Source organism: Nipponia nippon, unplaced genomic scaffold (genome assembly GCF_047370975.1).
Source record: "Nipponia nippon isolate SJK-2023a ecotype South Korea unplaced genomic scaffold, ASM4737097v1 scaffold_4, whole genome shotgun sequence".
Classification (NCBI taxonomy): Eukaryota; Metazoa; Chordata; class Aves; order Pelecaniformes; family Threskiornithidae; genus Nipponia; species Nipponia nippon.
The window spans coordinates 50,467,831-50,484,549 of NW_028262358.1; the positions used below are offsets into that span (position 1 = coordinate 50,467,831).

At 36.4% G+C, this 16,719-nt stretch overlaps 1 protein-coding gene across 9 annotated transcripts in view; it reads right to left on the reverse strand.

Moving 5' to 3' along the window:
• The window catches only part of QKI (QKI, KH domain containing RNA binding), a 165,276-nt gene that overhangs the window by 72,909 nt on the left and 75,648 nt on the right, over positions 1 to 16,719 (reverse strand). For 6 of the 9 annotated variants that reach the window (XR_015708021.1, XR_015708022.1, XM_087773673.1 and 3 more), the window contains exon 4: positions 932 to 982. The exons of the other annotated variants lie outside the window; for them this stretch is intronic. Coding sequence is in view for 4 of the 6 variants with exons in the window: in XM_087773673.1 (XP_087629799.1) it covers positions 932 to 982 (51 nt within the window). In the remaining 2 variants the exon portion in view is untranslated. The remainder of the gene's footprint in view (positions 1 to 931; positions 983 to 16,719) is intronic. 9 annotated transcript variants of the gene reach the window in all.

Below are 16,719 nucleotides of genomic sequence, written 5' to 3' on the forward strand. Positions count from 1 at the left end.
CTCAGCACTCCTGTTTCCAACCAATATTAAAAAGAAAAAAAAAAGTGATTGAAATCCAGTTCATGGTTCTCAAAAGCAACAGGAAGTTTCCAGCTTTAGTTTTCAGCCAGCTTAGCACTGAAGCAGGTCATCATAGTCATTTAAATCACCAGAACTGTCACAAGGAAGAGAGAAAGTATGCCTAGCCAGGGCTGTGCAAGTCGTACTGACCAGCAAGCGTTGACTTCCATTGTGCTCAGAGCAGCCCTGGAACCGCAGCCTGAGACACCCGAAGGAGTCAAACTTCCTGATGAGCAGCAGCACTCAGAGGCTGCCTGATTTTTAGAACTTCAGCAATACAGATGGATAGTTCCTTCCCGTACCTCCAATACAGCCTTCAAAAGTACTCATTTAACACCACAAGCGGTACCTTCAGGAGAAACTCAATATGAGCTCTCAGAAATGTCCCCACCACAGAAATAATTACAGGTTTAGACCCAGCACATAAGAGGTTGTTGAACTGCCCTTAGTGAGAATGCTGAAGAGCTGATTTGAACACCAGCAGTTGGAGGTAGCAAATACTAGCCACTTTTTTTTTTTTTTTAAAGAAAATCACTATGATGAACATCCCAACAATTTACATTTTGAAGATATGTTCAAAAAGAAAAAACTTCAACAACTATCATCACAAAAACCTTACTAATATTAAACTTGTATATTTTTACACCAATAAGGAATTGCAACACTGTGTAACTAATGCGAAGCCTGTCAATAATCAGTAAAAGCTTAAATATATTTTTTCTCACATCAAGCATACAAAGTAAATTCACCATTTAGGGAAGGCGGGGGGGGGGGGGGGGGTGAGATTCTTTTTCAACCAGGGTCTCCTCAAATTATAGGTGATTTGCAAAAACTTATTGGAATGTTTACAAGAAGTAAAACATTTACTTGCCTCTACCTCCGAAACTGCTGGATCATGGTTGCCTCTGCTCTTAAAGGAGACCTGAAAAGCAAAAAAAAATTGGGCTTGTGCCCTATTTTGCTTAAGATGTTTAAAAGAGGCATGAAGAGTTGGAATTAGGGTTTCTATTTTATCCTGTGATGGACACAATTTATTCCTTCTTGTTCACACTTGAGATTGAAATCCTAAGAAGCCATAATATAAGACAACCTAGTTAAGGGAAAACAATGCAAGAATCAACAGAAGCTAAGTCACAGAAGAGAGAACAAACTTCAGTTTTCTTCCCCTCACCCCAACTCCTTCAAGTTCTCCTTCATTTGAGTGATGAGTAAGACAAAAATCCCTTTCCAGAGTTAAGTATTCCTGCACTATCACTACTGGTGATTCGCACAGTTTCACGAATTAACATTATATGTGCTAAAAAAAAAAAAAAAAAAAAAAAAAAAAAAAAAAACCCACAAAAAACAACCAGTCAGAAATTTTATTGAGGTTGCATTTTAAAATTTTAAGATAAAAAGGCAATCAGGGAAAAAAGCTCAAGTCCTTTTCAGGGTCTCCTTATGTTTCAAAATAGCAAAATAAATAAAAGAACAATTTTTAGAAGTTCTTTGCAAATGGAAAAAAAAGTGAAAAAATCATGAGCTGGCTAGCTATAAAAGGGAGACAAACATGACTTTCTATTCCACTACTAACCTGCCTGTAAGACAGTTTGTATGTATGCTATAGTGATGCAGTTATCAGGACATAAAAGCTGTTTTTTTCCTAAAAAAATAGTATATTCCATCTGATAGCATGAGAGTAATTTTTAAAAAAAAAAATTAAAAGTCAAATTCATACCAGATGCAAATGAGCACAGAAGATAGTACATCTTAACTAGTACCCATTACTGTTGGGGCAACCATAATAGCTCATTAACTTTAAGCAAGATGGGATGGTACCACGTAATCCATTCAAAAAGTGGTTTAAAGCCCCTTCTCTGTTCCTTCGACCCATACTTCAACTATGTAACTACTATATATAAAACAGGAAAGTCATTTTTCTTTTTGTAAATAGGGAAGTTAAAAACATTGCTTATGAAAAACATGCAGTCATCAAGAAAAACAAAAGTAGGATGCCTAAAAATAAGAAAAACATATCCAAAGTATATTAAAGTACATACTTAAAATGCTATTATGAGAAGTTACGTTGTCTTTAAATTATGTATCACAGATAAACCATGCTCAACCAGTAAAAGGTTGTAGTCAATGTTCTAAGTCAAGTCAAATCAGTCAACTAGCTGAAGTTCCTCATCATTACGTACATGGAATGTGATCTTGCTGAAATGCTAAACCAGCATTAGATAGCCCCAACATCCTTCTCTGACAAAAGAGTATTTTACTTTGATATACTCAGATAGGAACACACCTGGTGACACAAGATGCAGTTTAATAAGTATTTCTTTCAGGGACAACACTGGCTTAAGCAACTTACTCAGATAATGTGAATTCTGCACAAGAGCAGGCCAAAGACCTGGGCATCTTTACCCTAGGTCAATTGCTCAGCTTAGCTCTCTGTGTATTACCAACAATTATAATGTTACTTCTCCAGTTGCAACAAGCAGCAGGCACCGATTCAAACAGTACTGGCACTGAATTAAATGCTCCAGTGGCATAATTAAAAGGTGAGGGGTTTTTTTTCCTTCCACAGATGAACTACAAGCAGAGAATGGAATTAAACAAAAAAAAAAAAAAAAAGAAAGAAGATTTTATCTTTCTTTAAAATATTGAAAATAATGTATTAGAAAATAAGTCAAAATTCAGAAAATCAGGTTTAGTTCAGATGAGTAACTTAGAGGTCTACAAAGCATAAGATTCCAGGACCATAGACAAGATTCTTGTTTCAAAGCTATGAAAAAATTCACAAAATAATACTCCTTTCTCCTTTCTATTGATCAAGAATCCTTTTCAGCAAAAAATTCTTACTTTGCTGGGTAAAATTAATGGTGAAATAGCAAACCAGGAGTTAAAGTAAAAACATTTTCATGCAGGCACTCACGTATTGCATATCATGGAATAATATGAAGGTGAAGCTTAACTCTGCAAGTTAAGTTTATTTAACAACCAGCTATCACTGAAAATAGTGGTCCTGACTCTGCCACTTTCCCTGAGCTGACCCTGCTGCTTAAACAATTGTGCAGGGGCCAATTTAAGAAACTCACAAACTCAATTGACTTCTGAAGATGCACATGAAACAGTGGGAACAGATGTCCTAAGGCTTTTAAGGGGAACTGACCATTAGGATCAATCCAAACATAGTGCCATACAACTCACAGAAAAACTTCAACAATTTGTGATAGCAAAAAGATTCTGTCCTTTCAGGACTACTCATATGATTAACTTACAGAGCTCAGGCATTACTCTGCTTTAGAGTGTGCGAGCCTCTTCAATCCTGCATAATTTGACAGAAATGTAAGTAAAGACCCTTTGAATTAAATTCTGATTTAAAGACATCTGTGGTTATTTCAATACCTATTATACCACCCACTTAAAGAAAAGTGTATTTATATTGTGTCAAATTCACTTTAAGATTACCAAACATATCACAGATACAAAAATATCTTACTTTTTTAGTATTGTTTTTAATATCCTTTATACTATGCAACATATCCTACCCATGCAACTATTTATCTTATACCCCTCCTACCTATTCAACTATTTCATACAAAGCATTAAAACCCATTTAAATTATAGAATCGTTAAGGTTGGAAAAGACCCTTAATATCGAGTCCAACCGTTAACCTGTCACTGCCAAGTCCACCACTAAACCATGTCCTCGAGCACCACATCTACCCGTCTTTTAAATACCTCCAGGGATGGAGACTCAACCACTTCCCTAGGCAGCCTGTTCCAGTGCCTGATATAAAATGATAGGATATTTTTCCTAATATCCAACCTAAACTTCCCCTGGTGCAGCTTGAGGCCATTTCCTCTCGTCCTGTCACTCATTACTAGGGAGAAGAGACCAACCCCCACCTTGCTACAGCCTCCTTGCAGGTAGTTGTAGAGAGCAATAAGGTCTCCCCTCAGCCTCCTCTTCTCCAAACTAAACAATCCCAGTTCCTTCAGCCGCTCCTCATAAGACTTGTGCTCTAGACCCTTCACCAGCTTCAGTGCCCTTTTTTGGACACGCTCCAGCACCTCGATGTCCTTCTGGTAGTGAGGGGCCCAAAACTGAACCCAGTACTTGAGGTGTGGCCTCACCAGTGCCGAGTACAGGGGCACTATCACCTCCCTGGTCCTGCTGGCCACACTATTCCTGATACAAGCCAGGATGCCATTGGCTGCCTTGGCCACCTGAGCACACTGCTGGCTCATGTTCAGGCAGCTGTCAACCAACACCCCCAGGTCCTTTTCCGCCAGGCAGCTCTCCAGCCACTCCTCCCCAAGCCTGTAGCGTTGCACGGGGTCGTTGTGACCCAAGTGCGGGACTCGGCACTGAGCCTTGTTGAATCTCATGCAGTTGGCCCCAGCCCATCAATCCAGCCTGTCCAGGTCCCTCTGTAGGGCCTTCCTACCCTCCAGCAGACTTCCACCCAACTTGGTGTCATCTGCAAACTTACTGAGGGTGCACTCAATCCTCTCATCCAGATCATCAATGAAGATATTGAACAGAACTGGCCCCAAATGTTATGGAACAGAAGACATGACTAAGAATTTTGAAAAGAACTGAGAATTAAATCAAAAGTATCCCAACTACCAGTTTCAATGCTATTCTCCACAGTAACACACAGTAATCAAAGAAATTTACCGTCTGCTGTAATTTACAAACAATGGCTAGACCATATACTCAAAGCTCTTGCTGCAAAACCATACAGTCTCACAGGAAAAGGCTCAGAAAAGTCAAAAAATTATCAGAAAAAGTTGCAGATAGGGTTTTTTTTCTTCTGTTAGTAAAGCATGTTTTAACTATTTGACAAACTACAGTAATACTCAACAAGAGTAAAAGTTTTCAATGCAAGTCATGCTCAGCCAAGCATACACAGTATAACCTCCATATCCTCCCTGTTAAACCCCCAACCCTTACCCTGCAAGCAGGGTTAATAAGATGTATCCCACTTTTGCAAGTAGAACATCACATTCTTGTAATGGGGATAATGAAGTCTGAAACCAACTGCAATAAAATTTTAGCTACAAAACTGACTTAGTAGACAATATACAACTATTTAACACATCAGCACTCGAGCTCCACAAGGCAAGAAAGGCATACATTGCAGTTGCAGTGTATGCAAAGTAAAAGGTAGGCATAGCTCATCTATGAAGTTAACACACATCAACAGGATAAAATACACAGAAAAATCAATGGATGAACAAAGCACTTAAAAACATTTCACATCTTGCTTTGAGACACCTCATGTCTCAAAGATGACAGCATTTTTTTTTTTATTTGGGCACTTCAATACATATAAAGTGTTTTAACAGCTTTCTCTAACATAACACAACATGCAGGATAACTTACCTATTAGAGTCTTAAAAACACTGCCCCATGTTAGGCAGGAGGCGTTATTCCAATTCTTTACTCTGAAGATACCAATGAATAAACTCTTAAATCTGATTATCAGATAGTACATAAAAATGCCACACACAAAAATTCAAAATCCCAGGCATGTAAAGTTTTTCCCAATATACATACCTAAGTATAGACACTAAGAAAATAAAGAATTAATCTAAGAAATAAAGTTTGCACTGTATATATTCACCAAGAGTCCAAAGAGCAGCTGAATTAATTCTGAATGAGCACATAACGTCTGAAACTCCAGGCACAGAAGTAACTAGTACACAGCTCCATACTGAGCTTTTCATTTGTGCATTTCAAGTATTTCCCTTCCCTAAGGGGATAAGCATGGGTTTGGTTGGTTGGTTGGGGTTTTTTTTGGTATGTAGACAACCATACACAGTCCTGTTAGCTAAGTCACGCCAGGATACTGAAATCCATGCATTCTGCAAGTTCTGTATGTCCTAATATTCACCCCTACCTCCAAGTACTTACGTAGCTCTTAACACTATAACCACTATAACTACTGGTATGAAGTGAACAGACTGGAATTCAAAGAAGTTGTAAAACATCTAGTTTGATACATATGAAAATTACTCTTCTTAGTTGCAGAAAGCAAGAAATTGTTTATCATCATAGAAAATGTATTTGTAAAAGTCACAGATAAATCAGCATTTATGAATAAGTTTAGGAAAAAAAAAGCCTTCTGCTACTGTTGTCACTATTTTGTGTAGACTTAACACCTTGTTCTCAGTTTCCTCCTGATCTCTCAAGGTCTGATCTTATTCATCTCAAACTTGCTGAGGAATTTCATTTCCTGTTGCCTGTTAGTGCTACCATGCCTCACTTCCTTTTTTTCTCTTTAAAAATCCTTCAAGACAGTCTCAAATTTGTTGCACAAGTGAACATACTTTACTTCTTTTCTTAAAACAAACAAAATATCTCCAAAAACTCTGCTAAGGCTATTCGAACTAAGAAGTTTTTCTAAGCTAAGGCCAGTAACAAGACACACAACAAAAGCCCAGTACTCCAATTATTAAAACTTGCTGCTGAATACTCTTCTGGAATTCAGGATTAGTGAGGTATTGGCTACTATAGAACTGTCCTATTCACAGTATGACCAAAGCAGTAGAACTTAATACGCAAAAAAATCCACACAATTAAAATTTGAGTTCTCTGACTTTATATGTAGACAAACCATACTGGAGCCCCAAAATTTTAGCTTGATTCTCATCAATGAACTATTTTCATTTTAGCATATAGGCATATATGTACGAAGTCCATGATGCACAAAGCCAGATATGGGGGGAAAAAAAAAAAAACCAAAAACTTAAATTCAACCCGATTGTAGAATTGTTACAAATTTCAGTAGTATACACTATATATCTACACACACATACATATAGGGAGAATGAAAGTTTGTGATCTATATAAAACACTGATAAATTAAACGTTCCATTATACTATACTGAAATTTTTTTCAGTACATCTTACCGTTATCCCCCTTTTTATACTTAAGGTTAATGCCAAGTCATTTTTTTCCAATTTCAAAGACTCTGACCAGAAGGAATCATCAGGATGATCTAATCTGGCCTCCAATATATCATAGGCCATTACTTTTCAACAGAGAAAGAACTGCTTTGACAGTAATCATTACAAATTGGTTTAGAGCGTATCCAAGGTCATCATAACTTGACTCTGCTAATACATGGAATTAAAGTTTGTTTCTAGATGGATTCTTCACATTTTCTTCAAGAGAATTCTGAATCACTCAAAACCTGATTTGAAAAAAAATTGTCGCTTTGAGGCATAGGCATTCCAAGGGCTAAACGGTAAATTCTCTTTACTTTCTTTCACACTAAATTTTGAATTTTTACCCCTTAGAGAATCCTTTCTCCTTCTTAACTGTCCAAATGGCTAAGAAGAGGGAGAGGGGGGATAAAGAACATCAATATCACCTCTAGCTACTTTAAAAACTTACATAGTTGTGCTCAGAATGACCTCAGTAGAGAGAATACTTCAACTACCAGATGCATGCAAGTACATTGCTATGCAGCTAAAAGGTCTAAGTACAAATGTGAGACATGCTCTATAGGTCCCAATCATAAATAAAATATTGTTCGCATTTTCAGTGTTTTAGTTGCTGATCCTACATAGGCAGGATCTGAGCCTGCTGGAAATTATGATTCATTGTGTATATCTGCAATAAAAACAAGTTTTACGACATGCTTTCAGCAGTACTGTTTTCATCAGAGAAAAAAGCATGTTTAGCAGGTGTATATACACATATTTCAAATGACAAGTACCATCAACTCCGATTATGGGGGGACATAAGGGGCCTGAATTTTCCTCACGTGGTACATAAACCCTGTCACCAGGGTGCTTACCGCACAGTATTCTTCTGGAGGACTATTTGAAGAGCTGAAAGTCAACTCTCAGCTTCTGGATTTTTCATGTCCTAAAGCTTCTCGGTAGAAGAAATTTGAGGTTGGTTTGTTTGTCGTGTGTGCCCCCCTCCCCCAAGGTTACCAAGACAGTGAGCTTTTGCTATTTGAACAAGCGTATGACAACGCAACATTTTTATCCAACTTAAAAATGAATTTCAGGAAAAATTGTTGATGGGGTGAGTGCAGAAAATTACCTGCTTTGTTCATTCCACCTGGCTTTTTTCAAATACATAAGAAAGACTGGAAAACAGAATTTCCATTCAGTCTTAGACTTGGGAACCTCACTCTAGGGCACGATCAGATATACTGAAATTCCCCCCAAAAGTGATTGCAAGTCCTCGAAGAATAGTAAAGAATATAAAGGGAAAGCCTGATCATGCAGAAAGGGTCTAGAAAAGGCAATTGCTAAAAGAGAAGAAGTTCCTTTACTTTTCCACATTCTAACACTGCAAATATTTTCAACACAGAAATTTTCCTCTCTGAAAAAGATCTGCATGTAGAGATTATTTGACAATACAGTAGATTAATACCTATTCAAAACTGAATATCACAACATTATTTTTAAATTTTGTATATGGAAATAGGAAATTTCTCTAAAAGAAAGCACAGTAAATAGTTCCTCAAGAATCTAACTGAAATGCATAATAAAGAAAATGCTCAAAAATGTTAATAAATTATTTTCAAGTGACCAAAGTCAATGAAATGTAATCAGAACAATTTAATTTAAACAGAAGAATCCAATAGGTTCATTGTCTTTTCTTTACAGAGTACAAAAAGTACAATATGTCCATTTAAGACTATTCATTCTGGAAGAACGAAGTCCTCAACTTTATCTGAAGCTGGGATTTTATACTAAATACATGAAAGCTTAAGGAAGCCTCAACAAACTAGCTTCGATATTAGAAACACTGTGACTGGACAGTGTGGGTTGCAACACTCACCTATAAAGTGAAAAGACTATTCAATGAGCATGTGTGATCATAGGAAGCTATCTAATCATTGCAGAACCTAATCATAGATGAGCTAACAGAGTTATAGTAATACTGGATTGCAGCACTGCTATGCCATGAAATAATTCTACTAATCTAAATACATCTCGAATTCACATTCCACTTTTTTTTTTTTTTTTGGGCAGCAGAGGAGAAAGAAAATTGGAAAAACAGTTAAAGAAATGGACAGAGATCTTTCCACTTCAAAAACGCCAGATCATAGAACACCTTATCAAGTTCTTATTTAACACCTATCACTGTTTACTTTGTATGAAAGGGGAATTGTGTGGTTAGTAGCAACAAATTTACATTTATTGACTTTATGAATTATCTAAAGGAAATGTAATCTATAGTCATGTGAAAACTTATTGCTAATTATATGCAATTAAATAATTTCATGAAATTTATCACTTGATATGCCCGAAAAAACATTTACTTCAAAAGAAAAGCAGACTTCTTCAAAAACATGTCATTTATGAGATCTCATCTAAGCAAGGCTTTCTACAGTTTTCTTTCTGTAAACCATGAAAAATTCACAGAATTAAAACTTTTTTTAAACCTGACTTTTCACTGTAGTTTGCTTGCATCCTGTGAGATTACTAAGTTCCACTACCAAATAAAAGCTAGTTTTCTGTTCTTTAACAATGACACTCTGTTTTCAACAAAACAAGAAAATCTTTCAAGTCTTCCACACCTTACAAAGCCTTTTAAGGTATTGTCTTATCTGCAATGATTTTTTTTTTTTGTTTAATTCTAAGGTTTTATCTAGGACTAGTCATTACTGCTAACCATTGTTATATCTAGGACTAGTCATTACTGCTAACCATTCAGTATGTGCAATATGCCTTCTAAACAAACTTTATTAATTCTGCCTAATTATTGCAGGCAACCAATCTTACTTTCTGCATGTGACCTCTATTGACCTAACCATTGAAGCTCTAAAATTCTAGTTGAATTACTATGCATTGCCATAACCACTGAGATCTTCAAAAGAATTTCGTGTACATGCTTTAAAGCTGTTACAGTAATTACTCCTTTTCACTTACTGTTTCACATTTTTGGCCAAATTAGTCTAGCATCAAACATTCAGCTTTCACTCTAGAATAAAGCTGTTCAAGCTTGTTGAACACAGGCCTTCCAAACTTCATTAAGTAAAGGAACCAAGCCATTCCTTAATTTCTTTGGATGAATGAAATAAAAAGCATTTAAGCGTTACTGAAACAATTCTATACCTTTTCTTATTGTCTACTGATCTACTTAGTACGTTTTCAATTTTAGAATATGCCTCAGCATTGCTACCTGAAGGAAACAAAGATCCACACAGATTAGCAAGTCTTTCTTCTGTGTTAATTTCCTTGCCTTACTCCTTGTTATTTCTGTTCATATATGCAAAAAAATAGCTGCTACTTAGAGAATCCTATCTCAGACTGAAGGGTTCCCACCAAAAATACTGCATTCAGTTTTGTCATATACTTAAGAAATCTAAGAGGAAAATATTATGCTGATTACAAAATCTTGCAAAATCAGATCTGAGAACATTTCTTTATAAAATAACAAATATTAACGGAAGCTGAGAAAACCAACTACGTTAGAAAACATGCTTCAAATATTTGGAATAGAAAAGCTCAGGCAATAAATTTAATTTAAAAAAACCCCTCTTTTTCTGACGTAACCACTGCAATAAAATAAAATTTAAAAAAAAAAAACAAACAAACAAACAAAAAAACCCAACAGTGAAATAAGGACCCATGGCAACAGACACTTCACACAGAGGAATGACGTGGAACAGGATAGGACAAGCATGTTCCAAATATAAAACTTCCACATTTCAGTTAAGGATTTTTTTCAACTTCTACTGTAGCCACTATTAGTAAAGTGCAAGATTTGAGAGTCATAAACAATTAAAAAACCCACCAAAACCCACCACACACCACCATACCAAAAAGACAAAACTCGTTTTTCTGTACTGTGACTAGATTCATGAAAAAAACCAAAGCCACCTCCAAACAGCTGAAAAAATCCTGTTAATTTTCTTCACCTCACGTCTTCCCCACCAGATAAACGAGGGCATTATCACTGTTTAATACAAGTTTTAATTGAGTACTGTCACTGGTGGGAAGAAAAGTGCGGAACCACTACTTTCCATATCAAACAAAGCAGGTAATTAACAGCTATTCTGGCACAATCCCTTATCACCAAAATACACAACACTTAAGTTCTCTCAATGCCAATGCTTTGCTTCAACAAAGGAAAGCTGATGTTTCAGGGTCACATTCACTCCTTTAATACACAGGCATAAATTTACTGCTCAGTCAGACACCTATAATTAAACACAAGAAGAATATAATTCTAATATTCAGACAGGCTTGCATATGAGTGGGATATTTCCCCCTGTAAAGATGATTGCCTTTCATTTTTTGGTTTCAAGTAGCTACAGTTCACTTAGTTTTGATTACATAGCAATTAGATATGCAAATACAAGAGATCTAAAAAAATGCTTTTTCAAATGTCAGATTGTAAGCAATCAAGCTTATTCTTTTCTCCTGTACACACAAGCTATTCATTAAATAGCTATTGTCTTAAAAACATTCCAACAGATTGCATTTATCAGGGTTTTAGAAGCAAATATGGGAGTGCACATTACCCAGAACAGGGCTCATCAGGGAATGAAAACGATCTTACAATTAATTTAATATATACATGATAGTGGCTAACTAAGTTGGAACTAAATACCATATTCTTTGGGCACTTTTCCCACTACTATTATTATCAATACCTAAGCTCATTGCATCTTCAAATTAACAAAAACTTATTAGTTTGCATACTTAATGATACTGTGTCGGTAATAAATTTCACAGCTAAAAATGCAGAATTATTGAATAGCAATAATTTTTTTCATTGCATATTGAAAATATGTTTATATAAAGAAAGTCAGTATGAAACCACGTGCTTAGTATAATTTTGGCAAGAATAACCATTTCAACATCACACCCCCCCCTTTTTTTGAGGGCCAACAGATATGTTCTATTGGAAGTGCAGACTTACAATTTCATGCACCTAGATCACATATGAGCTTGGTTCTCTGTGACACATCTCATGGGGCCTCTAGAAGCAGCCCACAGTTTGAGAGATCCACTGATCACAGGTTAAAATGGTGGGAGAGGATGTTTGGCAGCAGCTCTAAAGAGGCCGGAAAAGCAGAACTACTGTAATATGAGATGGACTAATCTATAAAATATTACTACTCAGAACTATGATCTGCCATTGACAGTTTGAAAGCTTGCTTTTGCAAAACTCTAAAGAAGCGAGATCAAAATGGGATGGGGGCAGGGGTTGGTCAGTTGTTTCTCTAAATTATGACAAAATCACCTCCAAACTAACAGGAGGGGGAAAAAGATCCCTAAAAGCAAGCCTGTGTTTTCAGTGACTCAGCTGTAAGGAAATGTACACTAACAAAGGAAGCCGAAACAGTTCTTTCCTAAGGCTTAGCTTTCAAGCCAGGTAACTGAAGTAAATAAAATGCTTTCCTAGTTGATTCCATGATTGCCAACTACCCTTCAAGATGTCTCTCCCAGGAGCACAGATCCTTTTTCAAGGTCAGGAGAGCAGCAAAAATTACAAGAGATGCCTGATTCAGAGGTCTGTTTAAAAACATGGGGGGGAAAAAAAAAATCAGTTTAACTCTGAAGCCCAGCTGTAGGCCCTAAAATGTTCTGGAAACTCAGATCCAAGGAAAAGCTGGAAAGCCTTTTTACAAGAACTGACATTTATGAGCTAATAGATGAATGTGTGTGACAAATTATGTGACATTTTAAGGGTCTTCAAATTTGCTTCATTTTTTTTTTTCCCTTTATATGTTCAACTTGATTTTATCTTTCCTTCCTCTGGCAATAAAGGAGCCTTATTTAACCAGCCAGTAAGGCAAAACTCATTGCCTGCCAGCTTGCTGTTGTCACCCATGCAACGTTTATATCCCTTCTGTTGCTTCTTCCCCAAGGGTCACTATAAACAACCTCTTGAGTAGCAAATGTAACCTGTGTATTTGAGCTCCTACCCACTACAGCCTGACGCAAAGAATGATACCGCTGACAGGGAAACCCAAATATTCCCTTCCCAGTGGTGCCCCTGCAAACACTCCCCATCTATTATGTGGTTCTCCAAGGGAGACATTGGAAAAATCCTGTATCTCCTACTGTGAAAGGCCAGGATCTGAAACGCATACTCAAAATGCCAGATTCTTCCCAGTTTCTGCATCTGGCAAGATCGGTGGTACAGCATTATCTAGTCAAATTTACTATACTTAATACTCCAACTTGCAAAAACAGCCAATTGAAAGTGGGTTTAATAGGAACACAAGCAATAGGCCAATGATTCATTTTAAACGCTTACACTTTATTCCACCTGGTAGATTCTTGTTCTCTGTCATGAAACACATATTCAATTAGACTGCAAATAATAGGTCTGAAGCCTGCAGTAACTAAATAAAATCAGACTTCCTTAAGAGAACCGAAACACATAATCAATAGGAAATGTGTTTTTCTCTTCAAAACATTTATTTCTTCAGGTGCATATATAAGACATGGCAAATTCAAAGTATCTGATTTTTCTTAGAAATAGAGAAATGTTGGTTTGGTTTTGGGTGGGTTTTTTTGTTTGTTTGTTTGGGTTTTTTTAAGGGAAGGTGAATTTCACTACCAAATTAACTGTTCCAAAAAGGTGCATTTCAAGCTAAATTGAACTTATCATTTAAAAGACTGAATACTGAATACTGAAAAATTCCACTAGTCAGGCTGCAAAAAAACAATTTTGGCATTGCAATATCGTTGTCTCCTCACCACATACTGACTAATTTCCAGATTAGCTTCAGTATTTCAAACTGCATTAATAACTATAAAATTTATCACTTACTTTGGCTTGTAACACAGCTTATCTTAAAACCGTATCTGACTAATGCTGTTATGAGTCAGCGTGAGTTAAAAGATTTAAGTTCTAGGTCTTTTTATCAGTCAAAATTTAAGTGAACGTTCAATTCTAGTGCTGTCAACTTGAAACATAAATGATTGTTTCAAAGCCACCTCAAAGACTGCTTGGTCATTTGAAGCTCACTTACTCACTAGATGGACAGTCAAATACAACATATATTATCAACACAAAACAACCTATACTTTTCTCTATAAAAATTCATTCTAAATCTTAAATTTCTTTGTCAACTACTATCTTTTAGTTCTTCAAATAATATGTTACAGTATGTTTTGTCAATTCAGCAAGCTAGTTAAAACAAAATACCCCTCAAGACCCCCAGCAATCTAAAAATGAAATTCCCTTGAATATATATGGTTGTAAATATGTGGGGCATTTGAAATCAATAGTACTGCATCCTAAGTGGCTCCCAAATAATTTCATCAAGTGGATCAATTAAATCAGTCAGGTACTTCAGGTAGATTCAGACAAATCGGCTAAATGTGGCTTGGCATTCCAGTCCTTCAGCAATATCCAATTACCAGGGAAGCATTAACCATTGCTGTATGGCTGCAGGACTAAACATTCCAGATAACCATTTATAAAAATACTCCAAACTGTACACAAGCAGTAACAGATTTGCTATTTAATGTGCTCGGGTCCCATCTTTCAAAAACCTGCTTCTTCCTTATTCAAGACAAACACACAATTGCTGAAGTGAACAGCAGCTTTCCCACAGAATGGACCAGGTGCTGTCAGTACTTCTTTACACTTCCAGGTACCACCACGGCAGAGACACTAAGGACCAACAAATGAAGGCACATGATCACACTTACTAAGAAAAAAAAAAAAGTTTATCTAGGTCCAAACACCAAGATCTGTCATCCAGATTTTAAAGATCCTATAGATTGAAAAGGAACCAGCATTTTGACATGGTGAAACGCAAGAGCCAGGAGAGAAAAAATACTGAGAACTAGGAGACCATGTCCATACTTTGGACAGGATTTTGGGAACTGTTCTCAGAGCTCCAGACTGCAGAGATGATACATGTACAACACTCAGACTATATCAAGAGAGGACAGGAGAATAGAAAGGCCAGTTTTCAGCTTCTCATTCATAACACTGGGGTCTGATTTTGCCAGCTATTGAGCTGGAAGAAGTTTTCTTAAGATAAATTGCTATCAACAATGTTAAAAAAAAAATTCCTAAGAAAACCACCACAATACCAGCACTCAAGGAGAGTAATTTAAAAATTAAAACCTCCAAATAATTGAATAACCCCACACCAAAACATCCAATTAATTTTTGCCTCCATGAAATGTTATCCTCACTGGGAAGTCACACCAACCTTGTGCTACAACACATGGTCAGAACAGTAGGGAAAGACTGAGAAAAAAGTAACACCTGCACCAGACTTACTAACAACAGAAAAAATTATTATCATAGTTTACATAGTATTATATCCAAACGTTTAGGTTATATGCACTCACTGGCCACTTGCCAGATGAAGGCATTCAATTAACAGGCTGTTCTTTGCTTTTGAAGAAAAATTCCTTCCATTTGTGCATTAAAAACAAAAACAAAAAACCAAAACAAACAACCAAAAACCAACACATTAGCATACTTGCAAAATGATGCATAAAAGCCAGGACAGTTTGGTTCATAATTACATTGCCTATTTTACTTCTGTCAGGAATCAAAAGGCATTTCAAGAATTCTAGTTGAGATACCTATTAATCTTAACCTTTAATTTTTACTCATTCCTCATCTCACATCTACAAATTACCTACAGCCAAGGTAAAAATTACCTCTAGCCAAGTCTAAGGGCAACATTGGTATCTACTTTCCACACCTCTTCACGCTCTCCACATCTCTTCAAAAGCTACTACATTCAGAGTTCATGTTCCAGTAACTTCAAGGCAAGCAAATAGTGCAAATTCACCAATCACCCTGACTCTTAGGAAATATTTTTTTATAATATTTTTGCTGTTGGATTTTTTCTTTCCTTTCAGATGGTCTTTTGCATGTTAAACGATTTTAACTGTTAATTAGTTAGCAGCATGAGAAGTCTGTCATTGATTTTCTTGTGCCTCATGTTATCTTCCTTGTTTGAATTACTCAAGTGTCCCAGTTGCAACACTATTTTAACTGCAGTGTTTACATCATTCACTACCTTCATGCAAATATATAAAGTGTTGCTAGAAACCAAACTCAGTTTAGTGCATTTTCACAGCATCTCATTGTATTTTCAGAGGATAAATGATGCACCGTGGAAACTAACCTTCCTTTTATTATAATGATTTATAAAGGACATGACCATTCAGAAGGAGGTCAGCAAGGACCAAGATGGAAAAAGACAGCGAGAGAAGATCTCCCTAGAGAACTAAGAGGAACTGTATGTCAAAGCAAGGAAAATGAATATAAGTTATGAAACAAGGGAGAAGTTTGTGAAAAGGGACCAAAAAAGTTGACTTAGTTGAAAACAAAAGGAACAGAAACATTAAGAGAGAGAAATTCATGATCCTACAAAGACTCAAGAAGGAAAAAGCTCCTATAGCTCTTGCTATGAAAATGTAACTGCTCCATAAATTATTTTGAATTGCTCTCTACGCTACTGTGCATATGTTCATTTCCCAGAAATATTAGTTCTTCACACATGAAACATCCTGGTGCTTCCCAGCAACTCTGTGGCAATTTCATGACATTTTTGTGCCAACTAGACACCTCCTCCCTGTACTGATTCCACCCATTCTCATCAAGTTTTCTACATAATTCTATAACATCTTCTAATGAAACCAACCAAGAATTTGATATTCACATTGTTTTCTTACAGCCAGAGTCTTCCTGTTACTTC